General features: G+C 30.5%; 1 protein-coding gene across 1 annotated transcript in view; it reads left to right on the top strand.

The window, feature by feature from the left end:
- LOC105617851 overlaps nucleotides 1-1,002 on the top strand; it is a 146,071-nt gene extending 145,069 nt beyond the window's left edge. Inside the window, exon 13 of the mRNA XM_012199400.1 lies at nucleotides 716-1,002. Coding sequence (XP_012054790.1) covers nucleotides 716-1,002 — 287 coding nt within the window. The remainder of the gene's footprint in view (nucleotides 1-715) is intronic.
- The last annotated feature ends 12,573 nt before the right edge of the window (nucleotides 1,003-13,575 follow it).

Here is a 13,575-nt window from a genome sequence, read left to right as displayed (position 1 = left end):
ATTAATCAGAATATATATATATTCTGATTAATTTATCATTATTCTCAAGTGAATCATAATCATACAAAGTACGTCGGATAAATGACACGCAACGTATTTCAAAAATAAATTCAAAAACAAATTAAGAGTGTAAATGTGTCAGAATTTTTATCGTTTTCTATTTATTATTTCTCAAAAATAATACGTATCTTTAGATTACTGTTAATTTGCCAAAAAATTTGATTACCTTAGTTTGTCTGCTGTAATCTAAAACTTATAGAAATTAAGATCAGAAGTTCCCGGAATAAACAGAAAAATTTATGAAAACAAATTATAACAAATAAAATTTTCCCACACAATTTGTCCGACGTACATTATACATCATCCACTCGGTCGTGCACCCGCCAAATACTTAAATTCCACAAAAAGAAATAAAAAGAGAGGTATAACCGGTGCGGTGGAGCGACAGTGGAAAGCGGAGAGACAGTATGGACAGATAGAGAAGATGTGAGAAAGGAAAGGGAAAGAGAAAGAAAGAACGAAAGAGGAATAGGGAGAGAGGGTGAGAGAAGGAGACGTGATGAAAGAGAGTGCTAAGCCGAGCTACTCTGTGTCTGCTAGAACCGGTATAGAGAGAAGAGAGAGAGAAAGAGAAAAAGCGCAAAATCAAGTCGATCGAGTGAAGTCTGAGAGCAGCATCTGTTGACCCGCTGCTGTGTGCCCTTGGTTTCTTCAGCGTCGGCGGCCCAGGCGCACCGCGTCCTCCGGCTGCCATCCACCTGGGGCTCGTCCCGGCCGTCAATCATCGGCCGTGGCGATGACTTCTTCGTACGCTACGGGGACAAGGAGCGCGAGGCGGTGGCCTCGTTCGATTTCCTTGATGAATTCGTCGCGGCGGTGACAACGTCATCAGCGATAGGTCCCTCCTCATTGCTCGGCTCGGACAGCAGTCCTCTCGACTTGGACAATAATGCACCATCTGCTGATCTCAACAGTGACATCATGAAGCTCTCGCCATTCTAGGATCAACAGCGACGACAGATTGATTTTATAAAACGCGTAAAATTTTTAAAATTTTTTGTCTGAACACGAGTTCTTCTCAACTGATGAAACACAGACTTCATTCTACAGTATAAATCGGAGAATAACTTTTCTTTAATTCTAAACTTTGTTTTAATCTCTTTCTAACGAATTGTTTTTAATATTATATTTTTTAATTAGAAATTGAGTATCAGGTTGCACCTCGTTCTGATGAAATGAACAGCAATGTTTATGAAACATTGATATTCTGATCAGATACATTTGAATATGAAGATACGTGAAAGTTTCTATAATATAGAAATTTTTAATAAAATCATAATTTTATATCTTTTTTTTCATAGTAAACGGATATAAAAACGGATTATTTCTCAATTATGAATCGTTAAATGTATTTCATTTTACTGTACTTATATACTGAATTTAGCGAAAATTGAAGAGTTAAAGAGCTCCTTAATATATTAGTCTTAATCTGTAATTATTTATTTTTCAAAAAATATGTTACAGTAATCAGGTTTTACTTTTTTTTATATGTCGACTCTGTAACATATATAACATGTATAACATAATTCTTCTAACATGTGTTTTGTATATATAAATTTTACAGTATCTTCTGGAAAGAGTCTCGCAAATTCACTAAACACGACATCATTATTAAATTCTTTCCAATTATGTTAATTATAATGAATCAAAACGATGAATTGGATGTCTTATACTATCCATATTTACATAATAAAAAATAAATAACTATTTGCAACCAACATTATGCTAATAGACGCGTTTTGTCAAAGATCGATTATTTTGTAATCATGTAAGACATGGTGGAATCAGAATTCTGATTCCATCATGATGTAAGAGATGTCATTAGGTCAATCACTCTCCATCTCCTTATGATAAGAGAACAATTTGTACATTATTCTGCAATCTTCAACATCATGTTTCAAGTTTCAGAATCTTACAGTCCTGACGTTTTATTATTAATTGTAAATAATTGTGAAACTCGAAATATTGCGCATTGAAGATAGATTTACAGTCTGAGACAGAAGTTTGTTTTGTCTCTTTTTCTCTGCGAGTTTCTTCTTATTTCAGATATAAATACTGTGGTATAGTCGGAGGTAAATGAAAATGGAAGCTGATTGACTAGGATGGATTAGCTCAAACTAGATACAAGCTGTGCTCATTTGATCCGAGCTCTTGTTCTCGACTAGAACTAATCAAGTTAAATAGAATTGCCCGATATCTTTTTCAGCATAAAATTACATAAACTTTGTGTTACATTCACATTGTATCTCAATGCATTAAACGAAAAGGATCTACTAATGTACGGTTAAATATTAATCAAAGAATTAGTGATAAGGATATGTAAGTAGTAATACTATATGTGACACTAAAGTAGTGTGTATGATGGGCACGAATCGTCACGATTGGAAGGCTCTCGTACCAGAATGAACGCACTCTGGAGACATAAATGTAGGTACAATTCATCATGTAGCCTTTTTAAGAATATTTCGGATATTGTACATTGCGATTATAAAAAGTGAGATCTCTGATAGCTTGAAAATTCGATTATAATATTCTTGTGCAAATATCATTGCAAGTATCATATTTATTAAAAAATATACGAATTGTAATATTATGAACAATCGAATTTCTTGTAATGTTAAAATTTAATTTATATTTATTAATTTCATATTTGTTAAATTAATTGAATTCTACTTTCTGCGCCGTGCTCCCATTAATCTGTTCTTTAATTTTATTTTTTTTAAATATACATTTATTCTAATTGAAAGTTAAATTAAGTAAATAATCGTGTTGTAATTACATTTAATTTTTTAATATAATATAAGTTTAATTTATATTTAGAACTTCTAGAATCAAGAATTGCCAAATTGATGAATTCCGTTAAATATGATTGATCTCTATCAAAAATCTTGCATTTGATTAAGACAAGTCAGAAAAGTACCATTTCCATCGAAAACGCATTTTAGACAACATTCGACCTGAAGTATCATTAAATCATTATAATGACTTCGAAATATAATGGCACGATCACCTTCCAAAGTGAACTTAGAGAGAATAGATTAAGAGGTATATTCGTCGATTTTCTATAAATTGTTAAATATTTTATACTCCATCCCTTCTCACCTTCCAATCATTAATCGTGAATGAACGCAAAGAATGAATATCGTTAATTGACAATTCGGTCCACGATGAACTATCGGTGATGAACTATTTTTTGCTGTCCTTAGAGATAAGAATGTAAAACGAGTCTGTACATTTCACTTCCGAACTTTGTAACATAGTAGATTGCGAAGAAAAGAGAGAGTGAGAGCGAGAGTTTTTTCTGCGTAAAAAAATGATTACTTTGTTACGTGAATAAAGATAAAAGGAGTCACTTCGACATAATTTTTACGAAATTTGTCGTTCCGAAATGAGCGAATTTTTTAGTAACGCATTTGATCGGATTATAGGCGTAATATCATTAGCATACGTAAACATAGTAATGAGTCGATAGAGATTGAGATATTTTACATGTAGCTGTATACCTGCACGAAATTCAATATTCGAGATGGAGAGGCTGCATGGATTAAAGGTTGCCCTACATTTGCTCGCGTTGCTGCTATTCTAGTCAAGCAAGTGAGATCACGATTTTTTTTTACAATCTTGAATCTGGTCACATTTATCAATTCTATACTACATTACCAAGTATAACTATATGAATAATGAGTATTATTCATATAGCAGGCATTGATTAATGCTAGAAAAATAATTTTAACAATTGGAAAATTGTATTAAACTATGAAGATTCGAATAATTTAGCGAATTTTTTAAATATAACATATTATCTTTTCTCGCAACATTCTGCGAACATTTGAGAATAATATTGATAATTTGAATTATGATCTTTGTAAATGATATTTTATTTCATCACGATTTTATTTAAATCGAAACGAAGAATGTGAAACGATTAAATTTTATATTATAATATATAAATATATCCTTGTTATTATTATTTATTAATCAATGATATGATATTTAAAAATTAATAATATCTAATAAGTGATGACAGAAAATATCATTAATAGTTAAGTAAAAAGAAATTTGCTAGTTTACATCGGCACCATGCAGAGTTAATTAATGTTTAATACTCTTTCTGCTGCCGCTATATTAATTCCACTCGAAAGATCGTATTTTATTCATATTTATTTTAATTATAAAATGCTGATTATTAAGGAAAGTAAACTCTGTTCATAAGAAAACAACTTTCATCCTGCAGCCTAAAAATAATAGACTAATAATATAGCTTTAAGATTTGTAAGTTCTATATTGGAGACAGCAATGTCTCCATCTTTATTCCCGGTCGCAGTAGTGAAGTCAAACGATAATTGCGTGAAATAAGACTTGCTGAATTATGATGTACATAGTATGTATCATAGCTCAATGCAAATGTAAGTTATCCTCTCTTGAACTTAATAAATAATGACAATATATATGAACGTCAAGAAAAATTCGCTTGTAATCATTTATTGTTATTTACATTTATTTATTTATGCGGAGCTGGAGTTTTATCTCGCAACAATAGAAGAAGCAATAACAACGCAATGGCAGCAATGATAATCGTATATGAGTGTGCACATCGAAAATGAAAGTAATAATTAAATGACAATAATGAACGATGACAAAAATCAAAACATTTTTTATTTCATTTTTTCAAATTTTTATTGAGAACAAGTATAAGCTTGAGACAAAAAGGACAACAATGGTGCTTTTCATTTAGTGACACAAACCAACATAATCGTCATTCTATCTTTTTTGTATTTAATGAGTAATAAAGATAGAACGACATTTGTGTCATCAAATGAAAAGCACTTTATAATAGAGATGTGTAAATCAAAATTTTTTGACATCGAGTCAAAATGGAATTTCATTTCTTCCCAACTAAAGCTAAATATTCATAGAAAGTTCGATTCGTATTCCCAAATAATGTACTAAATATTCCCAATGTATTACAATAAATATTCTGGCACAGTGAAAGAAACGTCGAATATACAAACGTGAATAAAATATTCAGAATATTGTATGAATACTTCTTGTACTGGTGTTGAAAGCCACTTTTTTGTGTCTTTCGAGCATTTATTTCAATAACAAAATGTTTGAATACCTCAATCAAAGTATTAATCTTCGGAAGATATGATTTTTTCCCACTTTTCTGGCAGATGCTTGAATTCTGAAAAAATGTCTGTCTCTTAAGCCAATTTATTCAACAATTTTCGATTTTGCCGTAATTATACGGCAATGTATATCATCCAGAGCGTGTTGCATCAATCGAAACAGATGATAATCGCTTAGTACCAAGTCCGGAACGCAATACTGGAGAGCAAAAATACGCTGGATACGAGGAAACCACCCATTCAAGTTCTATCAGTTTTATTTCATGACTATAGCAACAGGGAGGCCGAGCATTAACATGGAGAAGAACCTTTCAATGATTTGATGCAATTGATAGTCATTTTTGCATTAAATTATTATTCAAACGCTCCAATTTTCGTCGATAACGTTTGGCGGTGATTGTTTCGTTTAGTTTTAACAGTTCATAATAGACAACACTTTCCCTCTCAAGTAGTACACAGCGCTTACAAAGTGCTAAAAAAGCGCTTTTTTAGCACTTTGTAAGCGCTGTGTACTACGCGAAGCAATCCACTCCTGACTCTCTCCCCTCCCTCCCTCCCTATAAAGGAGCGCATGATTTCTATAATTACAGTTGAGGTTCGAAAATCTGTCATGTAGACAGTGGGGTGTATAGACTTTTAGCGCTTATTGAAGCGTAAAAAAATAACCGCCCCGAACAAAAAAAATAACATCCGCTTGGGGCCTAACTGCCTAGAAGTTATAGTCTAGACAGTAAAAAGACCGCTCTAAAAAAAACTGTTCTCACACTCCACTGTCTATGGATTAGAAATATTCCAAGCGGACACCGTTTACACTGCAATTAAAAAGCACTAGTCTATACACTCCACTGTCTACATCAGTCTTCCAAATGATCACGTGATCGTGTCCCTACCAAGATTTCAACGAGCAGGCCCCTCTCAATTTTATCCCCTCCAACATTACCTCAGTCTTCTCGCCACACGCATTTAAAGCTGTCGCAAGCAAATATGCAAGTATGCAAATATAATTCTTAGGATTAATAGAGATCCCAAATGAAAATAAAATAAGTCATAAATATGGTCTTTTTTGTTTTTATCTCTTTTTCGTTATACGTACTTATCTTTCAATGAAACCGCGCCTGACTGCTATACGAAATGATACTAGAGCATTAGAACGTAGATATTCGCGTCCATCATTTTTATTCTTTTTCCTATTCCTTGCTCTATCCCCATTCTATCACTGAATTGTGAGTTATAATCATTACAGGTTATGATTTGTATTTGCTGCTTGAAATTTTGTAGCTCTTTTCATTCCATTTTTGCTTTCAAAATCAGTTAAATATATATTTATCGTAATATTGGTGCAGACTTAAAGAATGTCTGGCATTTAGATTTCTAGATAAGATGCCAAATATGTATGTCAATTTGAAGAAAAGGATTGAAATTTCTCATCAGGGGAAGTGTAGTGATGTTTATTCACAAGTTATGTATTTATTTTACAGCAATACAGCAAGTTGTTGATGAATATTATCCTCAGGAAACTTAAATAATTAAATACTTAAATAATTAATAAATTAAATAAATACCTTTTTCTAATCTATTGATACAGTTTACCGTAATGCAACAAGGCATTTTATAAAATTTTTTTGTCTTTGTTAATATATAATATTTCAGTTTTTTTACATCCTTCTTTTCGTCTTTTAGTCTTATAGTAAAATTTCGAAGTGCGGAAATACATAAATACGAAGCTACAAGTTTCCAACAGCTGTTTCCAACAGCTTAGAAACTATAATCTATAACAATCATAATGACCATAATCTTCTCAACTCAGCGGCGGAGAGGAAACAAAGCAAGGAATGGAGAAAGAAGTAAAAATGGCGGATATGCGAATATCTCATGTTTATAGTGCCTTAATGAAACGTCGCGTCACCGCGCCAGTGCACAGCCACGAAAAACATTGGACTCATGGTAGAGGACAAACACGAGCGGACAAGAGGCAAGAGGATTAAGGGCCCTCGATTTGGAAGGTTCTGATCTACATAATTGATTTTTTAACTTCAACAACAATTATGGAAGTTGTGCGCCCTTTTGCAGAGGAGAGGAGGGTGAGAGTCGGGAGTGAGAGTCGCTTCGCATAGAAAGTCAAAACAGTACAATTATAGATATACCTCATTTTGTCTTTATGACAGATTTCCTAACTTCATTAGTTATCAACTTGATAATTATTCAATTTAGCTACCTCAAAAATCAATGAAATTAGGCTTATTCGACGCGTTTTTGCGAAATGAAAGAATCTGGCACAAAAAAAATTGTCGCTCTACCCTGAGAAATATTAAGCATTAAAGTTAACAATTATTGAGGATTAGGAAATCTGTGATTAGGAAATCTGAAACAGAGACAAAATAATTCTTCAGAACAGCTCCGATTTTGATGAAATTAGGCTCATTCGCATTTTTGCATACAAGAAAGAATCTGGCAAAAAAAAGTCTGGGACTGCTCTGCGAAGAGAGATATTGAGCGTTAAAATTGACTAAAGTATTACTATGTAACACGACATGTAGACAATGGAATTTATAGAACTAATGCTTACTGGTACTTAAAAAAAAAAAATTAACATATCCTACCCGCTTAGGGCCTAACCGCCTAGAAGTTGCAGCGTAGACAGTGTCCACTTGGAATATTTCTAACCTATGAAGACAGTGGGGTATGAGAATAATTTTAGAACAATCTTCTTACTATAACTAGGCTGCAACTTTTAGGCAGTTAAGCCCCAAGCGAGTAAGATGTTATTTCCATTTTCGGGATTGTGTAGTCGAAATCCTTTTCTCCCCTTGACAGTCAATGGACATAAAATGAGCCTATATTCGAACAGAAACACACAGCTATTGAAACGAGTTTAAAATATGCTTTTACATATAAAATTCCAAGATAACTTTAGTTTTCATCGATAATTACGATTTCGATAAGTATGAGACAAGTCACATTTTCACAACTAAATAAATAATAACGAAATGACATGCAATTTAATAATAAATTTCGTCATCAAAACGTCATTTTTCCATGTCTGTAAATTCAGCCATTTATCATGATGCGACGCTGTAACACACATATAAGTATGAGTCCATATACATGTCTCGCCGTCGACACGCTGAGAGTGAACGAGACAGCGTGCTCTTTCTCACACTAGTCGCTTGTTTCAAGCGATCAAAACCTTCTCGATAATCTCGACGCTCGGCGACCTACGGCATCGATAAAGGACGAGAATCATTCTATATAACATATAAGTTTTAATAAATTGTAGTGTACCTTCCATTATTTCCATTAATTCAGAATAGTATAAATGTTAAAACGCAACAGTTTACGAGATATTTAATTATTTACGATTTTTCATTCGCGTTATATACCTCCTTCATAAACTCAAGTAGCAAGAATATGTAGTTCAGTAAAAGTAGAATTTTATCAAAAAAAATTACAAACTAGCATTTCTCTTTACAAAAATCTTCGAAAAACCATCAGAAAAAAAATGCATATGTTTGAGACTCGTGACTTGTGACGAAAATATGCGAAAAAAAATCGAATAGTTGCAAAAACACATTTTTTGCTTATAAAACGAAAGATATTGATAAAAAAGTTTGACAAAAAATGTAGATATTTAAAATATCTACAAAATGAGATATATAACATTAAAATCAATCTATTAGTTAAGTAGAAAAAAAAATAAAAACCAAAAAATAAAAACCAAAGATTTTTTTTCACTCACTCTTTATTCATTGAGATTTAAACGCAAAGCTTCAAAATTTTTGTAAAATGTAGCTTTTATAATGACGAACAAATCTTGTTCTGAACGAGCTTGAAATGTTCATTAGTTTTTGCAAAAAGCCATTTGTTCATTAAAAACCTGCGAAAAACTTAATTACTTATATCTTTGAGCAGTCGCACAGGAATAATTTTTCTTCCTAAAAAATTGCACTATCATGTACATTTAATAACAAAACGATTTTTTGTAGTTAAACTTTTATAAAATGATTTTGAAAAGCAGATATCTTTTTTTTGTATAAGAAAATAGATAATTCTGTTAATATGCATTATATCAAATAGCCGTGTAAAGCATTCGACAGCTGACATTTTTCTACACATTTAAAAGTCAAAAAGATACCCTCCGATTATTAGGAATCAAGATAACAATTAAAAAAAAAAATACATTGTGGCTCTAATTTTTAAAATTAAGAATTTCGACTGACACCAATTTATCAAGAATTGAATTTGCTGTTAAAAAATTCTTGAATCTTTTGCTGGCAAAAAAGTTTGTTTAAAATCATTGAAAAATTGAAGAACACGAGCGAGGCAGCGCACCAGGCAGAGAGGAAGTCGACGCGAGTGAGGAAGATCAGGCCATTCGACGAGTCGCACGTATCTGATTTCATGCATTAAAATTTGCTAAATTTACATTTTCTCAGCAATAAATTGATGTAGAAATGATTTTTTTAAATCTGTGATAGCTCGACGAGATATAAACAAATAGCTTAATCAAATATTTCGCAAGGTAATTGTAACCATGAAATTTTTAGTTTTCCTTTTCTTGAATTTTTATTTTTCGTTTTATTATTAAAAAATCACGTTTGTGTGTGGAGTGCATGTCTTCTTAACAAATTTAAGTCACATGAGCTATGTTTCTTTATTTAATATGCTGTAAAAAGTGTCCAATTGGACAATTAATTTTACGGAATTATCAATACTCGTATTCGAGTATCAATAGAGATAATTGCAGAAGAAAAATTGTAATTTTTCGGCAATATATTTTAATCATTAAAAATATGCATACTTATTTATACAGCTAATAAAAAAATCGAATTTAATAACATATCATCGAAATTTATGTTAATAATTATAAATTTTTATTAATTGTCGGTAACGTTCTTCAATTATCCCTAGGCTCCCCGGGTCCTATTGATAGTCACAAAAAAATTTGCTCAGGATCGAGATTCTTTAATAGCTCATCGATGACTTAATATTACTAATGCTACCACAATAAGAAAGAAAATGGCGCTGAATTACGTGATTTAGCGAATCAATTACACCATTTTCTCACCTATCGCCTCACTATTTATCTAGGCCTCTAGCCTTATGTATAATAAGAGTACGAATAGAAACATAGGGAAACGATCGGTGATTGATCCGCTAAATTCAATAAAAGCGGAAATTGCATACCCGTGTACTATCAGTGTACCACACACATGTGTTACACATTTACTGTTTCAAGCGAGTTTTGTGTGCATCAGAGCCATCAGAGGTGATCCATACAGCACAGAAATATTGCAGCAACATTGCAGCAACATAAAAATGTCTATTTTAAAAATATTGATACGTAATGTTGCAGCAATATTACAACATAATATATATGCAATATTAGATTTTGCGCATAGTGGAGGAATATTTGCAGTATTATTGCAGAAATATTATAATAATGCAGCAACATTACTGTAATATTACAACATTATTGCAACATACAATAAATTCGAATAAAATATGATCTCATAATTAATTATATATCTTTATATTTTATAGGCGTGTTCCGATATACACTGTCAGTACTGAAAATTTACAGCATACGTAACGTGAACTATAAATTTTCAGTACTGGCTGTGCATATCGGAACACGGCCTATATGTCTTATATCTTATTATTGTGTCTATTGTGTATTATATTTAATTCTTACTAATTGTTTTATGTTTATAAATTATAGGCACAATTCCTACAAATTATAGACATTGACTACGTTTACCTTATATCCGTTTTCATTAATATAAATTAATTTTAATCTCGATTCAACTTATTCTTCTTCTTCCTTTTTTATTTAATCTTTAGAACTAAAAGACGAAGATAAGTTAAACTAAGATTAAAATTAATCTATATTGGTAGAAATGGACATTAATCAAGTTTAATAATATTCGTAATTAGAAACTAACCAGTCATTCCATTTTTCAGAAAAATATAGTTATGAGATTGGTCAATTTCATAACTACAGATGTTACGAAACCCGATTAAGTGTACCGTAAACATGATAATTCCTATTCTTCCATTATGTCCAGGTCCTTACTTTATTGGATTGTATACAAATCAATATATATAAGTCTTAACACTCAAAGTGAACTTTCTAGCAGAGGCACAAATCGACACAGTGACAAGAGTCATTCTTGACTTTGTTTCTTACTGATTTTTGAACAAGGACAGGATGACCTTGTGTCAATTTGTGTCTTTTGCTAGAAATATTTTAAAAATACTGTTGCAACATTGCTGAAGCAATATTGCAAAAACAAATCTTCGCAATGTTTTTCTGCAACATTGTATTGCAATATGCAGATACATTGAAATATTGCTACAAGTTTCTGTGCTGTACGGGAAGTGGTTTGTTTATTGATCATTTGTTGATTGTTCATTTTATTGGCAAGATTTAGATTAAGAAGAAAGAGAGATGATAAGTTGATTGCAGTGGAATTATATATTCTTTTAATAAAATAAAAACGAAAATTTCTTGTGTAATCATTATAACTTAATCTATTTGTTTCTTGACACATTAGAATTACATGCCTGGATGTGTAGCAGACAAACTCAAAAAAAATTATAAAATATATCGTTTTCCATGAGATCTAGAAAGAAAAAAAATTTAGGTTAAAAACACAGGACAACAAGACTCCGTCTGATAATTTGATATTATGTGAGATTAGTATGAATTTGCTTTTATTTTTTATATTTTTTATATAAATTTTTTTTATATTTTTTAATATATAAATAAATTATTAAATTGTATATTATTCTAGTATATTATTCTTGTATATTATTCTATATTTTGATGCCACGAATGTATTGCTGCCACGGAATCAAAGCACATACTTTTGATGCATTTACACGTATTAAATGTTTCACAGAAGAAACATTATTTTATATCAATCCTTCAACGTTTCAGTTTTTTAAAAGCATGGAATCAATAATTAAACAAAATTTGAGAGTTCTTCCAATTCAAGATAATGTCAAAATTTTTATGCAAGAAATTCCAAGATCTTCCATTTTTGCTGCCAAATTGTCACGATTTTAAAATTAAAATAATTAAAAAATATTGCATTTCGTTTGAAAACGTGATAATCCACGATCCAATTTTGCTAGTAAAACTATGGTACCTAAATATTAGATGATTAGTTATAATAATCAAAAAATATTATTAGAGTTTATTATTTTCAATTTTTTGTTTATTTATCATTTTAAATTATTGTGTTAATATTTGCTCATTATATAATTGTAATAACGTTTATTGGATTTAACTATTAATTATGTTAATTATGTTAATTTGCGTTAATATTTGCATTTCATTTGACATGTATGTATGTGTCACTTATTTTTATTTGTCATATGACTATAATTTCTATTTTGATTTTAACTATAATATTACGTGAAATATAATATCTTGGTAATTAATTTATGCATTCAAGATAAATTATTATATTAGTTTCCCTTTTTATAATTCATCATTGATTTTGTGCGCGCGCGCGCGTGTGTGTGTGTGTGTGTGTGTGTGTGTGTGTTTATTTATACACATAATTGTTTAATTTCATTCAGATTGATTTCTTCGAAACACTGACGTATGAAAACGAAACAAAGGGAAGACGAAAATGAAGATAGAAAAGAGATAGAAATGAAGAGAGAAAACATAATTTTACACTGGCGAGTGAAGGAACACAGCGAAGTCTAACCTACTACCTGCTTTCTTTAATATTATAAAATATAATATTATTCTAACATATTATTATATTTATTATATTTATTATATTTATTATTGTATAATTATTATTAATTGTATATTATTAATTGTATATTTATTATTGTATAAATAATAATATAGCATTAATAATATTATCTTATTATGTTATTATTATTACTATATTACTATATTATTTTTTATATTATTTAAAATAATACAAATATTATGAAAACGAAGATTTAATTCCGGGACTGATGCAAAGTAAAAACTGTGCTGTCATTATGATTTTCGAAGATAGAATATTTTTTTTAGTTAATTTTAGTATATTGCCATTTTTATTTTCCATATAATGTAATACAGCAACTACTGTAGCTGTATGTTGTCTTTTAATCTCTACAACAATTGAAATTGTAATACATTTAAATAACTTTATGTATAATTAAGGTATTTGTTATCCATATGTCTGCGGTAATGATGTTTTCACAATTTGATATAAATAAAATGTATTAACTGTCAAACGATCCGGTAAAAAATTTTTCATGCACAAATATATGTATATAAATATGTATAACCATATACATAAACATAATATATGATGTATAAATCGTAATAACTTCGTATAGCATACATTATACGAAGTTATACGACGTATTCGTT

This window comes from Atta cephalotes (assembly GCF_000143395.1).
Source record: "Atta cephalotes unplaced genomic scaffold scaffold00014, whole genome shotgun sequence".
NCBI lineage: Eukaryota > Metazoa > Arthropoda > Insecta > Hymenoptera > Formicidae > Atta > Atta cephalotes.
The sequence above is the reverse complement of the archived record's forward strand: the minus strand, read 5'-3'. Positions and strand labels throughout refer to the sequence as shown.